The 25,374-nt window shown below is 50.1% G+C and overlaps 1 protein-coding gene across 1 annotated transcript in view; it reads right to left on the reverse strand.

The window, feature by feature from the left end:
• Positions 1–25,374, reverse strand: part of Abcc3 (ATP binding cassette subfamily C member 3) — a 53,657-nt gene that overhangs the window by 21,722 nt on the left and 6,561 nt on the right. Inside the window, exons 3-16 of the mRNA XM_057774343.1 lie at positions 11,564–11,740; positions 11,100–11,225; positions 10,757–10,894; positions 9,967–10,092; positions 9,635–9,696; positions 8,858–8,983; positions 7,506–7,694; positions 4,052–4,229; positions 3,794–3,955; positions 2,965–3,057; positions 991–1,194; positions 732–878; positions 319–406; positions 11–77 (exon numbers count right to left, since the gene is read on the reverse strand). Coding sequence (XP_057630326.1) covers positions 11–77; positions 319–406; positions 732–878; positions 991–1,194; positions 2,965–3,057; positions 3,794–3,955; positions 4,052–4,229; positions 7,506–7,694; positions 8,858–8,983; positions 9,635–9,696; positions 9,967–10,092; positions 10,757–10,894; positions 11,100–11,225; positions 11,564–11,740 — 1,883 coding nt within the window. The remainder of the gene's footprint in view (positions 1–10; positions 78–318; positions 407–731; positions 879–990; positions 1,195–2,964; positions 3,058–3,793; positions 3,956–4,051; positions 4,230–7,505; positions 7,695–8,857; positions 8,984–9,634; positions 9,697–9,966; positions 10,093–10,756; positions 10,895–11,099; positions 11,226–11,563; positions 11,741–25,374) is intronic.

The raw sequence follows: 25,374 nt of genomic DNA on the forward strand, positions 1-25,374 counted from the left end.
CTAGTGGTACCTGTGTAGGGCAGGGGGCAGGTCCTGGGCCCATGTGAAGGTGCCATTGTGCACAGTGATGGCATAGCCTGGGAGGACCAAGATGCACAGGGTTAGGGGTCTTGGAAGACTGCAGGGAGGCCTGGGAGGAGGCTGGGCAAAGGAGGGGATCCCGGAGCCAAGACAGAGGGAGGGGCATGAGGAGCCTGGGGGAGGGGTAAAGGAGGGAGATAGATTAGGGGAGGGGCTGTAGAATTCAGAGAAGAGGGGTCACAGGAGGAGTCTTAGAAAGTTTGGAGCAGGATTGCTCTGGATTAAGGGTGTTGGGACCTGGGAAGATGGTCTTTCTTTCCACACACTGGGGGTCAAGTTCATCTTGGTTCAGGAAATCCTGGATTCGTTTCAGAGACACGCTGGCCTGCAGGAGGGTGTGGGTTAGCCTGATCATTGCTTTATGGGTGCCCAACTTCTAGGGCTAAGCATAAGGACCTACTCACTAATGCTGGGGCCCCTCCTATAACCAAGTCTTACAAGGCTCCCACTGCCTGAAGATAAGGTCCAGAGCGCTATAAGGAGGCTGTGTCAGAGCTCAGGCCCCGTGACTCCAAACCATCCACAACCTTCACGGCTTTCTCTGGCCCTAGGAACTCTCACCATTTGATTTCCCGTCGATACTAAGTGACCCCTGCCTGGCTTTCCCCCATATCCTAAGTCCAGCAGACACCCTGCTTGCCCTGGTTTACCTGGGTCAGGCCACTGATTAACTGAGGTAGCATGTTGAGGGGGATCTTTAAGATGTTGAACAAGGACAAGGACACAAAGGCCTTCTCTGCGTCCAGCACATTGTTCTCATCCACACACACGTACACTCCAAGGGTGATCAGGGTCACCTGGACAGGATGGGAGCGAGTGTCACGGTGGAGTCCGTTAGGAACCAGGGAACCTCAAGACGTGGGCTGGCCTAGTAACAGCCAGGTACCCCATAGCAGTGGAGAGCCTCACCAGGAAGGGGGTGCAGACCCAGATGAAGGTGGAGACAGCCTGCAGGTAGGCACCCTTGCGCAGCAGATGAAGCTCGCTCTGCCGGATGCCTTCTATCTGCTCCAAGAAACTGGGCTCCCATGCGTACAGCTTCAGCACTTTGATGCCATTCAGGATCTCGTTCATCAGTTTGATGCGAGAGTCCTTGAACTTCATTTGCTGTACCTGTGCCGAAAGGATCAGTGGTATACCCCCCCCCCCGCCCCCGGACCTCCTGCCCGCCAGGATCACACCTCCCAAACCATCTCATCGACTGTAGCCATTGCAGTTTTCTTGAGGGGCTTCCCCAGCCCACCTCAAATGCCTAGACCCCTGTCCTCCACAGCCTGTGTCGTCTGACTCAGAAGGACAGCTCTGGGGCTGGAGAGATGGCTCAGCTCCATCTTCAGTGTCAACACCATCGACCTCACCAGGTAACATCCTTTGCCCTTGCCTTCCATTCCCACCCCTAGCCCTTTACACAATGTCCCCAGTCAGACTATGCGCTTCCCAGTGGGCAGGAATTGTTTGTTTTTCTGTTCACTCAGATCCTAATCAAAGGCCTGGCATACCACAGTGGTTTGTCCACTCGGCGCTTGTGTGCTGAGAGCCTGTGTGTCAAGCCGTGTGCCAAATGGAGGATATCATGATGAACAATTCGGATGTGGCCCAGGCCATCATGCAACCTACAGTCTGATGTCAGAAGCTGGCAATAAAATGCAAATGCCAGGCCGGGCATGGTGGCACACGCCTTTTAATCCCAGCACTTGGGAAGCAGAGGCAGGTGGATTTTTATGAGTTCAAGGCCAGCCTGGTCTACTACATAGTGAGTTCCAAGGCTACACAGAGAGGCTCTGTCCCAAAACAAACAAACAGAAAAGTAATTGCCAAAATAGATGCTTAATTCTAAATCATTGTGTGATCCAAAGGGAAAGAACAGGCTGCAGCAAGGGGAGAGAGAGGTAGGGGCAGGGGAAAGACCTTGGTGTAATCAAGGTGCTTGTCTGAAGGAAGTGATGTTTCTGCTGAGAGGTAAAGGAAGGGAAGGTGTTAAAGAGGCAAGGAGAGTGAGGAATATTCTAGAAAAAAGGGAAGAGTGCATGTAGTGGTATACACCGAGTTTGGTTCTTAAAGAAAGGAAAAGCCAGCATGTCTGGAATGTGGCCATCCCACGAGGAATAGAAATGGAGGCATGCAAGGTTCAAGGGAGCTTGGAGGGTGGTTGGAGTGGCCGAGAGTGGCTTATTTACTGAATGCTTCGTCACCAGGGTGTGGCACCATTAGAAAGGATTAGAAGGATTAGGAGGTGTGGTGTTGTTTGAAAAAGTATATCAGCTGGGGTGGGCTTTGAGGCTTCAGAAGCCCATGCTGAACCCAGTCTCTCCCTTTGGATGAGAATAAAGCTCTCAACTACTTCTCCAGCACCGTGTCTGCCATGCATGCTGCCATGATGCTCCCCTTCATGCTGATAACAGACTGAACCTCTGACACTATAAGGAAGTCCTCAATTAAATGTTTTCTTTGATAAGAGTTGACTTGGTCACGGTGTCTCATCACAGTAATAGAACAGTGACTAAGACAGTGGTCTGAGGTAGTTTGTCATCTATTCTATGTGTAGAGGGAGCTTCTGAAAACTTCAGCAATCCATTTGCAGATGGATAAGTCATTGTTTGGTTACCAACACTTTAGCACCATGAAGTAAGAACAGGCTTGAGTCCTTGCTCTACCTGTCTCTGGACTGCCACAGTTACTCTGGGCCTTGGTCTTTCTGCTGTGAATTAAGACTGTCACTACAGTGATGGGGATGGAGGAGTTAAGGTTCGTACAGGGGCTGTGGCCATCCACATGCAGTACAGGGAGTGGAGAGGTCCTGAGAACAGAAGATGAACACTGGCCCTCAGTGCCATCCCCCGACTGGTGTTTCCATCTAATGCTGGTGCCTTTAGGAGCACCCACCTGATAGCTCCGCATCTTCATGGACACAGCTCCATTGAGTGGTATCAGCAAGACTATGACAGCCACTCCAGCTAGGACTGATGGACCCAGGATCTGAGGAGGCACACACGTGGAGGGTCAGGTAAGACAGATGAACTTACAGATAACCAAGGTCTATAGACAGAGCTCAGCAGACCCTGGCTAACGTGAGACATGACAGGCAAAAGGCAATAAGACATCAGTCAGGAAGGAGACAGACAGCCACAAGCACATCAGCAGAAGCAGCCAGCTATCAGAGAATGAGCACAGATGATCAGCGGTGCACAGAGAGGGTTGCCCAAACTGGCTGCTCTGGCACAGGTCTGGGATTCTACTTCTTAGATGGTTTGAAGCCTGCCTGGGTTACACGGTGATTTCAAGATCAGCCTGAGCCACTTCGCGAGACCCCCATCTTGTAATAATAAATTCAAAGGGCAGAGGTGTTAGTAGCAGAGTGTGTGCTGATAGACACAAGGCTCTGGGTTCAATCCCAGGACTGCAAAGTTGGTGAAAAAGGAGGAGAGGAGAAGGCAGGGTGGAGAAGGAGACGGTGACAGAGGAGGCTTTGTGGATACACAGGGAAGACAAAACAAACAGACCGACAGTGATAACGACAGCCACGTCCACCCTGCCTCCGGGTACCCCCTTGTCCCTGGCTTTTGAGGGATGAAACACAACTTAGGATAGGAAGAGTGAGTGACCAAGTTCCCCTGGTACCTAGGGGTGGTTTCTTGGGCATAACACAGCTCATCTATCAGCACAGATAGATGTCGTCAGAGGAAGGAGACAGAGGACAAGGCTCAAACGTTACCTGCCAGAGGAAGTATATAGCCAAGATGACCTGCAAGGGAGCTGACCACAGCAGGTTGATGAAGGGGGAGACATCCATGAAGCGCTGAGCATCCACTGACATGAGGTTGACCATTTCTCCCACAGTGGACTCACGTTTGACTGAGTTGGTGATGACCAGAGCCTACAGATGAAGAGCAAAAGGTGGACTGAGCCCATGAGTCTCTCCCAAGCAGTTCAGAACTGACCTCTCCCAGCGTGTGTCCCCGCTCTGGCTGACCTTCCTGTAGATGACACCTATGATCGCCGTCCGTAGCCTCAAGGCCATCACAAAGATGTTGTGGTAATATTGGTGTAAGATCAACGTCTGCATCATGGAGCTCATGAACATCAGCCCGGCCAGCAGGAAGCCCCACCAAGAGGGGGCCGTGGGGTCAGAAATAAACCTGATGAGTATGCTGTCAGGAGGAGAGCAGGTATGAGGCCTGTGTGCTCTTCAGCCTGTCCCCAACGCAACAGTTATCGTCAGCCTTGCCTGCTGGCCCTCTCCTCCTTGAATGCCACGGTAGGCAGAAGAGGCACATGTTCACTGGCTACAGCAGCAGTTCTCAACCTATGGGTCGTGACCCCTTTGCCAAACTTCTAACTCCAAAAAATATTTACATTACGATTCCTAACAGTAGCAAAATTACAGTTACTAAGTAGCAACAAAAGTAATTCTATGGTTGTGGGTCACCGCAACATGAGGAACTGTATTAAAGGGTCACAGCACTAGGAAGGTTGAGAACCACTGGGTTAGACCTTCCTACTCATCCTTCTTGGATGCTGGGGGTTTTAGACCCCACCACAGGGCCACAAGAATTTTCATTCCACAGATCTTACCCATACTTGTCCCCTGTGTTATACGCTGTCCTTTGTTGGGGTGCTTGTCCACCTCTCCTGTGACTCTCTCCATCTTTCTTCTCTTACCTCCTGGCCTATCCCCACTCATTGCCATCCTCAGCAGCTCCTTATCTTCCCACTGAACCGCCATTGAGAACTCCCTGACACCCCAACACTTCCAAGTTTCCCCAAGCTCGTCCTCTGTTTTCATCTTATAAGAGGAGTTGTTTTGGCTTTCCAAGCCCTACTCTGTCTCCCTGAGCCCGGGATCCAATGTTCCTACTCGATCTTTCCCCAGCAGGAGGATTGGATCCCATGGTTGTGTGATATTCAGTATTGTCTCCTCTTCTGGTAGCACCGTGCCTTCACTAAGCAACATGATCAAGATTCATTGTGCCATTGGACAAACTTTCTCTCGACCTCATGCAACTTCCCCAGCACCATCAGAGTCAAGCCTGTTGTTCTCCTGGGGGCTGAATTGTGTCTTGACCCTCTGGTTCCTATGAATGTGACCTTATGTGGACATAGAGTCTTTGTAGCTATAGTCAGTCAAGAAGAAGTCATACTGGAGTAGGGTGGGTCCTAATTCAGGGACTTTAGTTTTTCATTTTCAGAAGAGTAGGAGATTTGCACACACTCAAGTACATGTGTGTGCACAAACACAGAGACAGAGACAGAGAGAGGCATGTGATAAATGCAGAGATCTGAGTGATGAATTTTCATGTCAGGAAAACCAAGGACTGCCGACAAACTAAGACAGGCCCAGAAGAAACACCCACTTTTTTTTTTTTTTTGAAAAAACAAGCAAACCAAACCAAACCAGTCTGAAACAGGGTGTGGAGACAATGTTTGAATCCAGCACTCAAAAGCCTGAAGCAGGAGACCATCAGTCGAGGCTAGTCTGAGCCCCATAGCAAGACTTAATCTCAAAAAAAAAAAAAAAAAAAGACTGATCTATCTGTAGTGGTGCACATTTTTAATCCCAGCACTCAGGAGGCAGGGGCAGGCAGATCTCTGTGAGTTCAAGGCCAGCCTGGTCTACAGGGTGAGTTCCAGGACAGCCAGGGCTACATAGAGAAACCCCGTTTTGAAAAACCAAAACAATAGCAACAGCAACAACAAGAAAAAACTCACCAATCCTGTCACCATGCCCTGATTTTGGATAGTGGGACAGAACTGAAAGAATAATTTCTATTGTTTCAAGTTGCCCACACAATGATAACTTTTCAAAAACAAAACAAAACAAAACAATGGTAACTTTTCAGAACAGCGCTGTAAACTACACAGGTGTCTTTGTAGCACATTTTGAGTCTTTGAGTTCATTGCAGACACTCTCCGCTGGAATGAAATGACTCTTCCCCTCTGCCCCAGCCCCAGTCATGGCAAAGCTGCTAACCAACTTCATGCCGCCTTCTTGGGACCGAGTTTGTGGGTGATTTTCGTGTACTGGAAGCCTCTCTTTCTCTGAGACGTACTCTGTTCATCTTGTGTCCTCAGCTCCGGGCCTCTAATCCGACCAGTACTCCCTTCTTGTCTCTTAGGCTTGCAGAAGCCCTCATGACAGACAAGGAGACAGCACTGGCTGCATTAGAAGCTCCGGCCTCAAGCTCTCATTGTCTAGGAGAGCTGAGCCCCAGATATGGGCCCCTGGACCTCCACTAAGAGGCATCTCTTGGAGGGCCCAGCTGGCCACCACTTAGCTCTGTACCTAAGCCTCTTTCTTCTCCGAAATCACTAATCAGGGAAAGAGCCATGAGCCCCCAGTGGCACAGGCCAGAACCTGCTGATTCGACAGAATAGCTCCCGGATGCTTACTCCACACCTCGCTTCTGCTGCCCTCTGACCTGCTTGGCCTAACTGCATCTTGCTACTCTGTCCTACCCCTCCTACACTCAGGCTGGGTCAGCCTTTGGAAATGTAAACACGATATCCCTCCCCCAGCTTCCTCTCTGCCCCATCCCTGCCCCACCCTCCAGTAGCTTTCACTAGTCATTACTGCCCCAACCCTTTGTGACTCACCTGGCTGCACCTTCCCCTCCTCCTTCTCTTACTTGTTTCTTTTGATAACTTTTTTTTTTTTTTTTTTTGGTTTTTCGAGACAGGGTTTTTCTGTAGCTTTGGTGCCTGTCCTGGAACTAGCTCTTGTAGACCAGGCTGGCCTCGAACTCCCAGAGATCCGCCTGCCTCTGCCTCCCGAGTGCTGAGATTAAAGGCGTATGTTTGAGCCAGCACTTGTTCTCTAAGCTGGCAGGCTGACTTCCTGGACTCCCCAGGCTTTTCTCAGGCCCTGTGACCTACTGTAATCTTCCTGAATTACCTTCGGCTTCTCCCACAAGACCCTAAGACTACCTTAATTAATTTGCAAATCTAGGAATGTTAGTTGAATTAATGGAGGTGCTGCGCAAAGAGGGGAATCGATGTAGGGCTCAGTTCCGTATCTCACCCTGTCATCGGAGAGAGCTCCCTCCAGTCCAAACCTCTCCTGTGACAGATGGCAGAGGCTGGCAGAAGTGGAAAGAGCTCTATGGTTGGACTTGAGAGCCCCGGACTCACATCTGCCTTGCTTTACCAGCTGTGTGCTTCACCTGAGTGTCTGCCTTTGTATTTGTAGAAAGGGAAATGCGGGTACTTCCCCAGAGGACTCCCGAACAAGGTTCAAGGGGGACACTTCCTCCTGACGGGCACATAATATGTGTAGATTACGCGAAGCGGGAAATCGAGGTACAGAGTCAATACCATGGACCAAGGGTCACCCAGAAAGCAGAGAAAGCTCTTCGGTTCCTGCTCTAGGGCAGCCACCCACACCTCCTCCGCCCAGGATAGGGCCACAGCAAGAGGGAGCATAGTGAGACCTGAGCAGCTGCGGGTTGATGAAGGAGAGCAGGTCCTGGATCAGCTTGAAGCCGGCACCCATGAGCAGGCTGGAGGTGAAGGTTCTCACCAGAGCCCACAGAAAGGAGGGCTTCTGGGACTTGGGTCGGGCCTTCAGGAGGACTTCATCCTCTCCAGGGATCTTCTGCTCAGCCGCTGCAGCCTGGGGCCTGTTTGGAGAATAAACAACATCGGGTGGAAATGGCTCCAGGAGGCTAGGGGCCTGCCAGTCTAGGTTAGGCAGGAAGAAGGAAAAAAGATGAGGAGGAAGAGGAAGAAGAGGAGGCGGCGGTAGCTTTTCCTTGGCTTTCAGAACTGGAAGGGGACTAGAAAACACAATTCCCCAGACGACTGTCTCCAGGTGCCAGGGGTGCTTGCTGAAAGCACTGGGTACCCAGCTCAGAGAAGTCTCTGGCTTTCTTCCTGCCTCCCAGAGCTGGCTTTCGCAAGGACACTAAGACAGGAGAGATCAGACCAGGTACAGCAGAAGGCTTAGGCTTGAGCAGCCAGACAGGGAGGGGATAGAGGTGGTGTTGGGGAACAGAGAGGGAGTACAGAGGCAACTGGGGATTCCAGAGGCCTCTCCAGATACTCGAGGGCAAGGAAGCCACAATACTGCTATCCAAGCCCTTTCCTTGTTCCACCAACAGCTAAAGACCACCAGTGACTCTGGGCTGACCAAGCATTGACTTCAATACGCTGGGTTGTGGGCAAGAGGGAAAAGGTCTTGTCTGTGGGTCCTGGCTGGGAGGCTGCCAAGTCAAAGGCCCTCAGCCTCAGGCTGGCTCATCCAGGCCTGTCTCCAGACAAGAGAGGATGTACTGAGAGGGCTGGCCCCGCCCTCACTAGGAAAACCCTTGCAATTTCTGATTAAAATCAGACACAGTAGAACAGAGATCTGATTAGGGCCTCTGGACCAGTTGGGTATGGATTATTGCTCTGTCAGCATCAGTGGGGAGACCTTGGCTGTATCTTTAAATCTCTAAGCTTCAGTGCCCTCTCCGAGTCAAGGGAACCATAGCACGAACACTGTTTGGCTGCTGAGAAAGTGAATGAGGTACTCTATATGCTAAGAGCTGTGCCTAGGATACACTGAATGGTACCCAAGCATCAGCATCCTCTTTTCCTCAGCCAAACCTGGGAGAACGGATCCCACCCAGGCCTTGCTCCCAGCTGCAGCATCCTAAGGCTGCTGTGACATCCCCTTTGCTTGCTGTTCTCCCCACTCCTGCTATGCGTCCCAGATGTTTGAGCAACACCAAAGGGACTGGGGAGCAGAGGGTCAGGGCACTGAGAAGTTAGGCTGGAGACCCACAGCACAGGGGGGCCTCACCCTGATGCTTGCTGCTTTTGCCATGCTTCCAGCAGCCGCTGGACCAACTTGTGGGAGCAGTCCTCCTCATTCAGAGTCCAGAGGTCGCGCTCCTCCAGAGGACGGCGGTAGCCAAGGATGGCCAGCCTGGAAGAGGGAGGAGGAATCCCCACACAGGGTCAGAATTTAGAAGACTAGTGCCTACGGTCGAGGGAGCTCCCTCTAAATTGCAGTACCCATAGTCATTGCCATAGTGAACATGTTACAGGTAGCGAGCTGCCTCTCCCCTCCTGACTTGCATCTCTCTCTGCCTTTGGCCTATATGTCCCCATATGCTCTATCTGTCTAAGGCCCTGGTGATGAAACCCACACTGGCCAGGCCTGAGTGTATGTGTACAAGGCGGGAGGGGTTCAGGCCAGCCTCAGGTGCATGCGGTTAATGAATTGTCACCCAGGTCACAGACACAATTATCCTGCTCAAGCCGCTCTGAGGGGCAGCCAAAGAGATGACAAACTGGAAGCTTATCCCAAATGGAAGCGCTCAGAGCTAATTAGGGTTTCCTTCCAGCCCGCTGCACCTGTCCCTATGGCCTGCCAGACGCAGAGATGGCCTGCAGCCTGGGAGCTAGACCCCTTCAGGCTCAGCCGCCACACTCAATCCCCAGCCCAAATAACCAGTTTCGCCCACCCTGGTCTGCCCATCCAGTTATTGGGGTGGCAGTGAGGGGAATCAGTTGGCTGATTCCTGGAGTTCACTTCTCCCTCCTGGGTTCTAAGCTAAAGCAAGAGCCCACTCACTTTGTGAACCACCAGAAAAACAGGCGGGAGAGAAAACCAGCACTGGCCTCTGGACAAGGATTCTAGAAGGAGAGAGGAGGGGACAAAAGGATCAGGAGTGTCGCCCAGCATCTCAACACCCAGGAGAGGCAGGGAGGCCATCCATGCTCTCAGCCTGTCCACAAACTGTGGAAGTAGCATCCCCCACTGTGGGTGAGATGGGGGGATGGGGCTGCTGCTATGGAAGTGGCATCCCCACTGTGGGTGAGATGCGGGGGATGGGACTGCTGGTATCTTTTGGACTGAGGTACAAACTGTAAAGCCCTCCCACCCCCCATGGTAGGCAAACTCACAGGGTCAATGTTCTCTGTGGAGAACAATGGCGGCTTATCCTTGAAGAAGGACAGGATGAGGGCACAGAGCACCAGGGCGAAGTAGATGTAGAAAGTGGTGAAGCGTAAAGGGTCCAAGATCTTACCCTGGGGGAGAGGGAGAGGGACCACGGAAGCCTTTGGGAAGGCTGGCCTGCAATGTAGCACCCTGGGGTGTCAGGTTCCTCCAGAGCACCCAGAGGATGCTGAGTGGTGGGGAAGTGTTGTGATGTCGGGGGTGGGGACATGGTAAGAACCTGCCTTGAGCCAGGCATTGTGCTGACATACAAATCAGCAGCTGACTCCTTGCCTGTACCCTCCTGAGAGAGGGAGATGGGGGCAACCTGACTGTCAGGGCTCCGTTTTACCCACCATCATAGAGCAAAGCCCCTCCCCCCTCAAACATGTAAGAAAAAACAGAACAAAGGAACGGGACTTCATGCGCACCTGCACATGTCCTCGTGACAGACACTGGCATCCCCATTAGATACTGACCTTGGGAATGGCAGTTTCAAAACTGTCCTCCCCTTCCCCTACCCCAGTACTCCCAGGAGCACACAGCTATGGTGGGATCTCTGACCTATTTCCCTGCATGGCTCAGATCTCCCACTTCCTGCCTCCGAGCGGAGACAAAGTAGGTGGAGGAAGAGCCTGAAAGGTGCCAAAGAGAGAAAATCCTGGGACTTCGGGGAAGCCTAGACTCCACAGTGACCTTGAGCCTTGACGTCACACTCCTGAGCAGGGCTAGACCTGGAAGGTCTGACCCTCTTACCTCTGCCATGGCTGAGAGGATCTTGGAACGGAAGGGGATAATGGCACACATCACACACAGTAGCCAGAAGATAATGAGCACCCCTGAAGACTGCACCCCACGGAGCCGCTCATACTGGATCAACAGTGTGGCCAGCAACTGTGTAGGAAGGGCAGGGAAGGCTTGGCCCAAGCACACACATCTGGGCCTGCTCTCACCCCCTCCGGTGTGGCCAGATGTTTGGCAGTTATTTCACCCTCTGACCACTACCATGTGCCCACCCTCCTCCTCAGAGCCCACGGTCTTGGCATACACCACCCCCCACGGGAGACCCTCCCCACAGTTTCCTGGGCCCCACACTAACCATGGTGATCCCCACCACCAAGGGTGTGACAAACAAGACAGGAGCAGGGGCTGAGCCGGAGAGCAGGCCATGGAAGGAATAGAAGAGGTCCACCCAGGAGACACACCACAGCAGAACGCCTAGGGCCTGCAGACAGGGCACAGGTTGGAGTCTCCATCCTAAAGGACAGTGCCAGTCCCTGCCAGGGAGGGGTCCCCGCTCATGCAGCCATCATAAAGCTATCAGACCTGCCTACACAGAGCGTCTAGGGTGGGTGGCGGGAAGTTCTGTTGTTTGGACATTCTACAACTTTCAAAACAGGGAAGGGCTGCAGACCCTGTTGGTAAGCTTCTATGAGCCATAACTGGGGAAGGGGCAGATGCAAGGGCAGGTTGGGAATACTGGTTTAGTTATCAGTGAGGGACAAGGAGTTTATCAGAATCCTTTAGGTCTCCCCACTCAGAAGGCAACTCGGGGCCTCTGACCGTCTTGAGCCTGGACAAGCGGGTGAGGACGATGTAGCCATGCTTGTTGTGCCTCAGGTAGAACAGGTAGCAGGGCAGGGCAGCCCACAGATAGATGCAGGGGATCCAGGCCAGCAGGGAGTTCTGGAAACAGGGTGTGAGGTCCGGAGTATCGGTATATATAGACAGGTTGGAGTCCTGGGGAACAGAAACAGAACGGTTTAGCGTAACGATGACTTCCTGCAGGCACAGCTGTCCCTCAGGGAGGTGGCTGGACTTAGGAGGTGGGCATGGGGTGGAGGATAGGCGAGGGCAGGAGACTGAGCATGCCCGTGGATAGGTGAGCAGGAGTGACCTGGTGTGAACTCCCAGGAGCCCGAGGCTGCCTCGCTTCCTCATACTCTTCCTAACTGAGGGATAATTTAAGCGCAATATAAACTGCACCCATTTAAAGGGTACAAGCCAGTGAGTTTGACAGTTGCGTAACTCCTCAAAGCCATTGCCACCATAAAGACACGGTATTTCCATTATCCTGCAAGGTCACTGATGTCTCCTTGCCTTCCACCCTCCCAGGCTAACGGTGTCTTTCAATATTCTTAATCTTTCCCCCATTTTTTTCAAGATGAATAAAAAAAAAACCCAAAATAAAAAACAAACCTCCCTCTTCGGAACACTCCTAGGCAAGGGGAGAGCTTGCCGGGTCCTTAGGTGGCAAGGTTAGGTGGATGGCTTTTTTGCATCATCATGGAAACCTTGGATTCCTAGAATCCAAGTTTCTTTCTTTCTGTTTTAAAACCAACCAAGCTGGCGCACGCCTTTAATCCCAGCACTCGGGAGGCAGAGGCAGGTGAATCTCTGTGAGTTCGAGACCAGCCTGGTCTACAGAGCTAGTTCCAGGACAGGCTCCAAACCACAAAGAAACCCTGTCTCGAATAACCAAAAAAAAAAAAAAAAAAAAAAAGGAAATAAAACCAACCAAGCATGGTGGTCCACGCTTGTAACCCAGTGTTTTTGTGGGGGGACATCTAGATCCCTAAAATTTACTGGCCAGACAGTCTAGCACAATTGATGACACTCCAGTTACTGAGAGACTCTGTCTAAAAAAAAAAAAACAAAGGTGGAGGACCAGCCAGATGGTTAGGCAAGGGCACCAGTCGCCAACCAAGACTTATAAACTGAGCCCCATCCCCAGAAACACAGGGGAAGGAGAGAACCAACTTCCTGTAAGTTGTTCTCTGACCTTCACATTGCATTGTGACTCTTCCACACACCCTTCCATATAAATAAATGTAATAAAATAGTGAGTGGAGATAACCATCAACCTTGGATCTCTGAAAGCACACCCTCCTGTGTGAAGACAAGTGCTAACAAATACACACACCACAGAGAAAAAGATGGGGTGGCCATCCTCTGCCCTCACGTACCTTAATGATTGACGTGCCGTAGAACAAAGGGAGGGGCAGAGGCCTTTGCAAATTACAAAGTGAAAGGTAAGCAACTGTCTTTATTCAGAGGGAGAACCCTGGGTGTAGCCTGGGAGGTCTGTGTTTTAGATCCCGCAGGCAGCTCAGCGTGGCCGGTCACTCCCTTGCCACAGCTCTTCCACACTTCTTAGACCGTGTAATGCGGTAACACATTCATTCACAAATGCTTTGTATTCAGATCACTCCCTACAAGGTGGCTAATGGACTCATCTTTCCCTCTTCTCCCAAAGCATTAGATGTTCTTTACAAAAAGCCCCCAAAATACAAACAAATAATGAGACACCCGCCCACCATTCCATCCACCTAGAGACAAGTGTTGCCTGAGGATATACCACCCACCTTCCAACTATCATTTAATTTGTATGCAAGTCACAGATGCACATAAATCCGCTTTTCCTGAAGCAGATCTGTTTTCTGTTACTGGAATTGGAAGTTTCTCTCACACGTGCGTGACTCTGAAGGCTTAGCTGCTTCAGTACTTTCAAATGAGACAAGAAAGCACTAAGGGATGCCCTACAGATTGAGGTGGAGCTTGATAGGTCAGAGGAAGCTCAGTGGTCTTTGTTTTTCTTTTCCTGTTGTTGTTTGTTTGATTGCTTGTTTTCAAGACATATTTCTCTGGGGAGTCCTGGAATTTGCTCTGTAGACCAGGCCGGCCTCGAACTCACAGAGATCTGCCTGCATCTGCCTCTCAAGCGCTGGGATCATCAAGGTGTGTGCTACCACTGACCAGCTTTGTTTCTATTTTTTTTAAACCAAGTATAGTGGCCTGTGCTTATGATGCCAGGACTGGGAGGTGAAGAAAGGCCGACCTGGTGAACTTTAGGCCACTAAGAGATCCTATCTCAAAAAAAGGTGGATGTTACTGAAGAAACGGCACCGCAGGAACAGTGTCTGAGGAATGACATTTCAGGTTGTCCTCTGGCTTGCATGCACATACATACGCGTATGTTGGCCTGCACACATATGAACATGTGCATGTGCACATACATGTAAAAGGAGAAAGGAGGAGGGGGAGAGGAGGAAGTGGGTCTCTGTAGGGGTGACTAGCACTGGCCTGGCTTTGAAAGGAGATGGAGAAGCAAGTTGGGTGTCTCAGTGCTCCTTATATTCTCTCCTCCAGCCCTGTTCCTCCCCAACCTCCTGCAGCCATTCAGTCCCTGAGCTTTGCCAGACTCTGCATGGGAAATGACTTCAGCCTTTCTCTCGCTTGCTTATGCTCGCCTCTTGGCAATGGCTCTTTCCTGGTCTCCCCACGCCTGGCAAGCAGCATTCCTTACTGGCCTTTTCTTTCTCCCAGTGAACTCTGTGCACACAGCCTCAGCCCCTGGGTTGTTGCATCGTTGTTCACAGATTTCACTCAGGAACTCCAAAGCTGAGCCAATCGTTCTGGTCTCCTAGGCCTATGTGGCCACACCCCCTTGCCTCTCAGATGATATCCCTATTTGTCCTCAGTCACCTCATGTCCAACACCATTTGCACCAAACTTGCTTGCTTCCTGAAGCTGTCTTACTGATTCCACTTGTCTCCGTCAAAGCCACCACCACGCATCTAGGTCCCCCCATGCACCAGGGTACCGGACTCTTGCCGGACAGTTTGCTTGATAGACTGGTGTGTGACTCTGGCTCTCGCCTCTTTTAAGCTGTGTGATCTCAGGCAAGGAGATTTGCCTCTCACCTCTCTGGGCCTTGACTCCATCGGGGTTGAGGCCCGGATGATAATATGCCCTCCTTGGCCACTCTCACCGGGTCCCTCTCCTGCCTTCTAGCCATCACATCACCCCTTACCATTTCCAGAGCGCCTGCCAAGGGGCTCTGCTCTCTTTCCTTCTGGTACCTCAAGGATGTGGGCGCTGGCTCTCCGCTTCCTACAGGGCCATGGAATCCCTTCGCTGGCTCCTTCTCTTGGTGTGAGAGTGCCCAGACTCAGTCCTTTCTCTTCTCTATTTGGGCTTGCCCTCTGCTGATCTCTTTTGCTCTCTAGTTGCAAGCTGGTTAGGTACCAGTGACTTTTGGGCTTATCCCTCCAGCCTATTGCACCTCAGTCACCCATGCTGTGTCCAGTTCTTAACTAGGAACGTCCATTCCACATATCCCATAGCCTGAATCGTGTCCCAGTAACCTGATTTCTAGTTCTGTTTCTCCTAAAACAGTCCCTGGCCTAAAGGTAGCCAGTGGCTCTTTTGCACACTCTGGCTCATTCCTGCCTCAGGATCTTTGCGCATACCATCTTCTCTTTCCAGAATGTTCCTCCCTTACATGGTTAAGTCTTTTACTTTCCATCAGGCCCATCATGACCCCCTTGTATAATAGTATCACCTATCACCTTCACCAGACTCTGTACATCCCAATCCCCTTCACCTTTTCGGCTGCACCTATCCCCTAACATGGCATATAATTTATTCATTTATCTCATTATCTTCCATCCTTTCTTATTAACATACAGTATCATTGAAGTAAACCACTTTTATTTAATTTATTGTACCAAACACATAGCAGATGCCCAGAAAAAGTAGTTTAAATAATTTAGGTGAGGGGTTTGGAGGGATGGCTCAGGGGTTAAGAGCGCCTGTTCTTGTAGAAGACCGGGGTTTGGTTCCCGACACCCACATGGTGGCTCACAACTTTCCGGAACACTGCCGCCAGTTCTTCTAACCTCCGAGGGTCGCACACACACGTGCCCGCGGTGCACACGCATAGATGCAGTCAAAACACTAATACGTGCAAAAGCAAAATAAATCAATCTTTAACATTTTTAAGGTAAATTATATTCAATATTTATTGAAGGACTGAAGCCAGACATAGTAATGTATGCCTGTAATTCTAGCACTCAGAAGGCTAAGGCAGGAGGATTGCCATGAGTTCAAGGTCAACTTGGGTTATCTTGGTAAGTTCTAAATCACCCTGAACTATATAGTAAGATACTGCATCAAAAAGAACAAGCAATTTATATATGCACACACATAATACATATTTATATAGGTATTTATATATTGAAATAAAAGAATTGACAAAGAAGATTATATGATACATTCCTTCTAAACCTTCAGTGGCTCCCTATTACCTAGAAGATAAAGTCTAAATGCCTTATTATGGCGTTTAATACCCCCAGCTGGCCTCGGATGATCTATGGAACTTTGCAGGGGCCTGGGTTCTCCACCCACCTGTCTATGGACGGCTACTACACCCTGCTTCCCTTCCATTAGCCTGTCTCCCCCCTAATCCTCTCTGGGTAGCCCTCTACCCTCTGGTGCCCTGGGCACTGCTGCAGGATTCTCTTCCAACCTCCTGCTCCCTTCACTCCTCTGCAGCCAACTCTCTGCACCCCAGCCTGCTCTGCCTGGCCTCTCTTCTTCCAACTCTGCACATCCCAGCGAGCGAGCCAGGGAGCAGCAGCGAGCGAGCGAGTGAGCAGCGTTGGGAAGGCTCAGGAGTCGCCTCTTCCTTCCTGAGCATCCTTTCTCATCTAGGATCAGCACTTGTTGGGAATGTCACTTCTTGGAGCAGCTTTCCTGCCTTGGAGGATGCTTTGGAGAAAGTCCAGTGCTGCAGACATAGCAGCCCGGCAGCCTGTAGCCAGGACATGAGCCTGGAGGTGCCTCTCTCAAGCCATGTGTATGTGTGTTCATGTCAGGGGACCGGGGTTGTGGTACATACATGTTACATTCCAAAACCCTATACAGGATGCAGCAGAATTCATTTGTTCTTTATAGCTCCCTTCTCCCATCTTTCTTTCCTTTCTTCCTTATTAGGAAATTAAACCCAGGGGCTTGCACATGTTAGGCAAGTGCCCTACCTCTGAGTATAGTTCAAACTATAGGATTTTGTTTGTTTGTTTGTTTTCAAGACAGGATTTGTGTGTGTATGTGTGTGTGCTAACAGCTTCGGCTGTCTTGGAACTGCCTCTGTAGCAGACCAGGCTGGCCATGAACTCACAGAGATCCACCTGCCTCTGCTTCCTGCGTACTGGGATTAAAGGTGTGCACCACCAACGCCCAGCGGTTATGTAAGGTTTTTTTTTTTTTTTTTTTTTTTTGTTTTCGAGACAGGGTTTCTCTGTGGTTTTGGAGCCTGTCCTGGAACTAGCTCTTGTAGACCAGGCTGGTCTCGAACTCACAGAGATCCGCCTGCCTCTGCCTCCCAAGTGCTGGGATTAAAGGCGTGCGCCACCACCGCCCAGCTTGTAAGGTTTTTTGAGAGAAGGTTTCACTATGAAGTTCAGGCTGACCTCAAACTCATGGTCCTCCTGGTCTAAGACTCCCATGAGCTGGGATCATACACGTGTCCGCCATGTCTGACCCATTTTATGGTTTCATTGAGACTGTATAAGTCAAATACGCACACACTCCTGCTGAGTTCCTGCCCTGTCAATCACGGAGCTGGGTCTAACACTCGGCCTGATCAGGGAGACTAGAAAGGGGAGAAGGCAGACATAGTCGGGCCCTTCCTTCCTTCCTTCCTTCCTTCCTTTTTTTTTTTTTTTTTTTTGAGGTAGGGTCTCTTGTAACCCAGGGTGGCCTTAAATTCCTGATCATTCTGTCTCCACCTCCCAAGTGCTGGGATTACTGGTATATCCTGCCATTTCTGCCAACTCCTATTTTAAAAGCATTTTTTAAAAAGTCAAGTGGGACGGAGCTATAGAAAAGCACACGTATCCCTGAAATAGAAACCTCCATGATTTTTTTTTCCACGCAGGTGCATTTAGCTTTGTAAACAGCACCCACATCAAGAGTTAACAACACTGGCGGCAGGAAGAGGCCCTGGGGTCCTCCCCACCACTGTCCAATGCAGAGAACCCATTCTAATGTCTGATGCAATGGATGATTCCGCCTAGCTTGGATCTTCCCATAAATGAAGTTGTATGGTGCCTGTGGTTTGTTCAGCCGACACAGTGCTGTGGTATATTATTCCAGAGGGCCCACCTTCAATTCCCTGTGTTCCACTGTGCGAACATTCAATTGAGAACAGACCCAACCTGTTTCCAGGCAGCTCCTAACTGAGAAAAGCGAATCTCTGAACCACACATTCTATACTAAGCTTCTCAGCATCCCAGCTGTGACTTTTGTCTTTGTTTCTGGTACTGGAGATTAAGCCAAACACACTAAGCAGAGTCCCTAACACCAGTCCAGGTTATGAGGGTTTTTTTTTTTTTCTTTTTTCTATTGGTTTTTTGAGACAGGGTTTCTCTGTAGCTTTGGAGCCTGTCCTGGAGCTAGCTCTTATAGACCAGGATGGTCTTGAACTCACAGAGATCCACCTGCCTCTGCCTCCCGAATGCTGGGCTTAAAGGTGTGCGCCACCACCACCCGGCGGTGATGAGTTTTAAAAAGGTATCTATTGGGGTTTAGGGAGATGGCTCGATTGATAAAGCACTTGCCTCACAGACCTGAAGGTCAGAGTTCAAGTTCCAGAATCTACAAAAGGGGGGAGGGGCACAGAAGATCTGTAATCCTGGTGCTCCTATGTCCAGATAGGAGGTGGAGACAGAATCCTCCAAAACTTATGAGCCAACTAGTCTGGTATCTGCTGCTGCAAACAAGAGACCCTGTCTCATATGCTCTGTGGTACACACATTCACACACATGCGCACACATGCACACATATACACTCACGTGCACAATACACAGTTGTTGTGGAATATTACTTTAACTAGGCAAAGATGTGTTATATTTGCGTATGTTGCATTTTTTAACTATGTGAAGATATTTACACTTGTTTATGCTGTATTTGTTTAATTATATAAAGCTATGTTGCTGTTTTACCTTACCTGCCTAAGGCACCCTATTGGTCTAATAAAAAAAACTAAATGGTCAAAATCAAGGCAGTAGAGGGATAGGCAGGACTGGTGTGCAGAGAGAATAAATAGGAGGAGGAGGAAGAGGAGGAAGAAGAGGAGGAGGAAAAGGAGTCTAGGCCCTGAGAGAGAAGACAAAGAGAGAGCAAGGGAGAAAGGAATGCCAGGATCCAGCCAGCCAGGTTGCCGCCAGCCAAGTAGCCACCAGCCAGCTAGACATGGAGTAGGACAGACGGGATAAAAGATAAAAAGCCCCAAGGCAAAAGTAGATAAAGAGAAACAGGTTAAATAAAGTTATAAGAGCTAGTGGGACAAGCCTAAGATAAGGTTGAGCATTCATAACTAACAGTAAGTCTCTGTGTCATGATTTGGGAGCTGGTTGGTGGCCCGAAGAAAGCCTGCTTTGTGTGTTATGTCTGGCTTCAAGCAAGCAAATGCCCTTCCTCTAATAGCTGTGTGTAGATATGAAAACAGGCACCCTCTTTCAGTTCCGTACGTATGAAGCTTCCAAAACTACATGATGAGGGGGTGAGGAGTTGACGCAGCAGATAAGAGCACTTACCACCAAGCCTCACAACCAAAGTTCATTTCCTCAGAACACACATGGTGGAAGAAGAGAACCAACTTCTCAAAGTTGTTCTCTGACCTCCACACAGGCACCATGGCATGCTCCCCATCCCCCATCAAGACAATAACTACAGAAACAAAACAAAACAAAAAACCAGCTCTATATATTCAAAGAGTCTTCCCCATTTTGGAGGCATTGCGTCTCACTCAAGCAAGCCAAGTACTCTACCACTGGGCTACATCTTCACGTTTGCTTTACTTTTTATCTTGAGGCTCATTAAATCCCCCAGGCTGGCCTTGAACTTTGGACCTTCCTACCTCTGCTTCTGGAGTACCTGGACTCCAGGCACGTGTCATGACACCAGTGTTCCGATCGATGCTAAGTCTTGTGTCATCTCCACCAACCAGCTCAGAGAGGACAACAAAGTTCCCCAAAGCTTTTCCAGCATTTTATGCCCGTTCTCACAGGGTCGCTGTCCTGTGGACAGCTTAAAGCAAGGTTCTGAAATATGTAACAGGGGTGACACTGGGTTTGGTTTGCCATTGACTTTGGCAACAACTTCAGAGACAGTTGACACGGTGGAGCCAGGACAAATATCCTGGCTTTGGGGCATGCAATATGACAGTTTCTCCAAACCTGTTCTTGGACTCTTAGACCGTAAGACACCTTTTCCCCTGAGCTTTGCAGACCCTTAGGGAGTACTCCATGCTCTCCTCTTGTTTTCTTCCTATGCTGCGCCACCCCCATCCCACTTCCACCATGGGGACAGTTGCCCTGGAACAGACTAGAAGCTGTTAAACAAGGGAGTGTGGGGTGAGAGAGCCTATGTAGGGGTCCACAGTACGCTTGGCAGGTACGCTTGGTTCCAGAGGACACAGTTCTGGTGCTGTAGATGTATACAGCTCCATCAGTTTGCTTGTCTGAAGCAAGTTTTTGTGTAACCCTTGAACTCACTAGGCTGGTCTTGAACCCTTGATCCTGCTGCCTTCACCTACTGTGTGTCATCATTATAGATATGTAACACTATGCTCAGTTCTACCACTTTCGAGTCATGTAATGGTGGCCGGTTCCTGTAACCCTCTGAGCTCCACTTTCCAGGTACAAATAATGACAGACCCACAGCCACCTTCTCTGAAGGAGCGATGAAAGGCAAAATGGAAATGCCTAACTGTTACCTGGTCACACTTCAGGACAACAAGCTACTGGGGACATATTTCATGACATAAACACTAACAGTATAGCCACAACAAAGTACCCTTGGGGAATAATAATCAGATGGTTACTCTGAGCTTGCCAAGGTCCTATCTGGGTGCCTCTCCTTGTGGAAGATGTGTTCTGATTGGGCACAGTCTCCTTGGAGACAGTAGGCACCTGTTCATTCCTGAATCTCAGATGATTCCCCCACAGTTATTGCTAGGAGATCAATGGCATATCCCAGACATCACAGGTCCGGAACTGGGAGACCCCTTCTGCTCCCTGCCTACCTTGGCGACTGGCAATGTCTTCCTTCCTCTCTCCATCCCTCCAGATCTCTCCATCTCCCTCCTCCTCCCTTCAGGACCAAATCATCCTAGGCAGCCCAGTTTTGTCCTTGTCTCGTTTCTTCTTCCTTTTATTTATTTATTTATTTGGGTTATTTATTTGGGTGTCTCTGTGTAGCTTTGATGCATGTCCTGGCTCTTGTAAACCAGACTGGCCTCAAACTCACAGAGATCCTCCTGCCTCTGCCTCCTGAGTGCTGGGATTAAAGGCCACCACCGCCTGTCCTAAGTCAATCAGCAAGATCAGCAAACCCTATCCACTCTGTCCAAAAGAACAGGTGGGAAGTCAGGTGTAGTGACACACACATACTATTCTAACTCCACAGCATGCCCATTCTAGACTACTAGCAAGGCCCTGTCCTCTTGTACACACAAAGATTAAACACAACTCTGACTATGCTATATTTCACCATCCTTACCCATAGATAGGATTCGGAATTCTTTTTTTTTTATATTTATTTATTATTTATTATGTATACAATGGTCTGTGTGTATGCTGAAGACCAGAAGAGGGCACCAGACCTTATTACAGATGGTTGTGAGCCACCATGTGGTTGCTGGGAATTGAACTCAGGACCTTTGGAAGAGCAGGCAATGCTCTTAACCACTGAGCCATCTCTCCAGCTCCCTTTACCCATAGATAGGAAACCTCACCTACCTTACCCCATCACTCTAGAATCTGACCTCTTCTTCATTCTCTACTCTCCTGCCTGGGTTATTTCCAGAGCCCTCCTTCCGGTTTCCTGCTTCTGGTTCAGCCTCTTGTCCTTACATTTTCTTTACTACTACAACAGGGAAAGATCTATTGGAAGCCTGAGCCAGATCCCATGCCCAACAGATTCCATGCCCAACAGATCCTATGCCCAACAGATCCCATGCCCAACAGACCACACACCCATCAGATCCTATGCCCATCAGACCACACGGCCGTTGCACTGCTTTGCTTTGTCTTTTTTTTTTTTAACTAGCATTTAAGGAAAAATTAGGAAATGTCACACAGCCCTGAAAACCACTACCAGCTTCCTCCTCGTCTGACCTCGTCTGACCTTCTTGCCTCAGCCTGCCCTAGGACCCTGCCCTGGGACCTGGCCATCCATCACTGACTGCAGGCTTTGCTTCCATTTTATACTGTCTCATGAAAGTTCTTCTTGGCTTCCCAATTAGAACTGCAGCCTCCCTAACCCCCTCCTTAACCCTGCAAGCATCCCTCACCCGTTCTGTTTTCTCCGTAGCCCCTTAATGCCTTCTCTCATTTGATTCAAGTGAATTGTTTTCAGTTATGAATTTTCTACCTTCTCCTACTAGAATATGGGCTCCCTGAGGACAGGTTTGCTAAAGGACAACGTTGGTTGACTGTGATGCTCCTCCCTGCCTAGAGTTACACCTGTAGCTCCAGTTGGGGTGGGGGGATCCAACTTCTGGTCTCCTCGGGCAACTGCTCTCCCAAGCGCAGATGTAAACACAGACACACCTATACATAACTGAGAATTATGAAAGCAAATCCTAAAACAATAACAACGAAAAGGCATTGGCTTGCAAACGGCCTACATTGGAGGCCAGGACTGAAAGTCTGTGATTATGCCCCCTCCTCCACAGGTTGCATCCAGAGTCAGGACACCAGCTATGCTATTCTCTTGTCCAGGGCGCTGCACTGTGGAGCAGGGTGTGGTTGAGAGTGGGGTCTTGAGCCTGGATCAGTTCCCTCTTCCATCCCACCTTAACCGAGGAACTTTGGTTCTTCTCTCAAGGAAAAACACTCAGGCAGGACCTCCAGAGCTCAGAGCAACCATCCGGCTTGTCTTCCCACCTGCCTGCCTGTCACTGTCAGGCGCTCAACCCAGAAGGCGTACTCTCTGTAGACGCTGACTGAACAAAATGCATGAATGAGTGAGTAATGTACTCTCCCAAGCTCCGGCTTCAGGAGCTGAACACCAGGACAGCATCACGCTGTTTCTCTAAGCACCATCTTAACAACTCAAGGGGCTTTGAGCCTAAAGTACCCAAGTGGAAGTGTCACTGAGGACAGGGATGGTTGAAGTCATTTCCTGGACTCCCTCAGGCAGAATGGAAGGAGCTCCTTAACACTCCCCTTCCACTCCTGGTCTGAGGAGCATCAGCTGGGAGGGAGCCCAGCCCCACAGTCCCCACCCCCACCCCCGACAGAGTCATCCACTTGGTCTCCATAGCAACAAGAGCTTCCTTAACACTGAGATTAAACAGCTGGGTGGAGCTGATAAGGTGGAAGGTCCGGCACCCAGAATGGACCACAGGGCAGATGCCCCTTAATGGGCACAGAGGCTGAGATCCCTGTGGACTCAAACCAGTGGCAGGGGAGGGGGATGAGGACTCCAGCCTTCTGTGCCCCAGTTCTGCCAGCAAATCTCCCAGGCCTCAGGCTGCTGACAGACCCTGTCCAAAGAAGATTCATTACTTCCTCAATCCTGTATGGTGCGGTGAGGGGCCATCAGTGCTAGACAGCTCCTGAGGTCACTGGGAAGTGACTGATGGGTAAGATCACATGTCTCAGCAGAAACCGGGAGCGGGGGGGGGGGGGGGGGGGGAGGGCATGCTTTGATTCCCTTCCACCCTCAATGAGCTGTTTAGACAAAAACAGGAAGCCTGGGGGGTCAACGAGGGCTAACACAGCCTAACACACCTCTCACTCCTGAAAAGAGCTGGCATTCCAGAAGGGCTTTAGTTAATGAGTGCCACTGTGTGCCAGGACACCTGGGACCCGCTGTTAATGTGGAACTTGAACCCAGGCAATGTAACCCAAGTCCCAGGCCCCACCCTTGGGATCGAGTCTGCCCCCTTGGTGCCCTGTCAGTGTTAGTGTGACATCCACCTGCATCAACCTTCTCAACCCCCTGGTCATCCCTGACCCATGCTGCCTGTCCTCCCTCCTGGAGCAGTTCACTCAGGGAGCTGAGGCGTAGGGGCTGTCCATGTCTGGCAATGGACCAGCTGAGTGCTGGGAGCAAGCCGAACTCAAACTGGAATGTCCGGTTTGGAAGAGAAATCCAGTCCAGGCTCAAGACCCCACTCTCAACCACACCCTGTCTCAGCACAGCACCCTGGACAAGAGAATAGCCTAGCTGATGTCCCGAGTCTGGAGGCAACCTGTGGGTGAGAGGGCCTCCAATGTAGGCCGTTTGCACTCCAATGCCTTTTTGTTGCTATTGTTTTAGGATTTGCTTTTGTAATTTTAAATTATGTATAGGCGTGTCTGTGTATGCATCTACGCTTGTGAGTGTAGTTGCCCGAGGAGGTCAGAGGTTGGAGCTGCAGTTACAGGTGTTCCTGAGCCACCTGATTCTGGTTCTGGGAATTTGAATTCAGATCCTGTGGAAGAGTAAGAAGCATTCTTACCCATTGGGCCATCTCTCTAGTCCCTGTTATTCATTTCGTGGGATGGGTTCTTCTGTAGACCAGGTTGACCTCAAGGTAAATATGTAGCTGAGAGAGACCTCGAATCCTCCTGCCTCCACATGCCAAGTGCTGGGGTTACAGGTGTGGTGTTTGGAATGAAACCTGAGCTTTGTGCATGCTTGGCTAGCCCTCCTCCACATCTTCAGCCCTTTGTTCGCTCCTTCCAACATCTCACTAAATAAAGCCAAAGACTCATACTCATGTCAATCTTTCTGCTTCTGCTTCCTGAGCACTGGGATTACAGACACACCTCCAAGACCATGTGGGGGGCAGGATGGGGAGGGAAGCCAGGAGATTTTGCAAGGCATCCTCTCCCAGCCTGTACCCGATTCACTTCCTGTCCTAAGTTTTTGCCTTCAGCTTGGATCCAGGGAACAGGAGACAATCTGGGACCTCAAGGGACTGTATCTCCTGGCTAGAAACTGAGTACTCAGAGGCCAAAGCTAACAAGCCTGAGGTTCAGTATCTCTAGCTTTAATGGAAATATTTTTCCAGAGGCCTGGTCCAGCAGGGGTGATTAGGTCCCTGGAAAGCGATGCTAAGCTTGGGTGTCTAGCTGGCTAAAGCGTGAGCTCCTTCCACCCAGATGTCCATTCAGACTGTCCTATTTCCAACCTCTTTGCATGACACTGTCTTCCTCTAGGAGCCCAAATATTAAAACTTGAACCTTGTCCATTACTCCTGCCTTTTGATGGTTGCCTAATAATTCAAGAGGAAGCCCTGGAGACTGAAGAGATGGCTTAGCAGTTAAGAGCACTGGGTTCAATTACCCAACACCCACATGGCAGTTCACAGATGTCTCTAACTCTAGTTCTAGGCGATTCTGATACCTTCATGCACATAAAATAAAGTTAAATAATTTTTTTTTAAAAAAAAGACCCTTTGGAGTCCCTAATACCTAGAGCCCTAAGGTCTAGAGCACCTGAGTTATGGCCCTGTACCACAAGCCTGAGGCTCAACTTCCCAGGATCATCAGCAAGCAGCTGAAGTGGGAGGACCAGAACCACCTAAGCGCAG

Source organism: Chionomys nivalis, chromosome 7, assembly GCF_950005125.1.
Source record: "Chionomys nivalis chromosome 7, mChiNiv1.1, whole genome shotgun sequence".
Classification (NCBI taxonomy): domain Eukaryota; kingdom Metazoa; phylum Chordata; class Mammalia; order Rodentia; family Cricetidae; genus Chionomys; species Chionomys nivalis.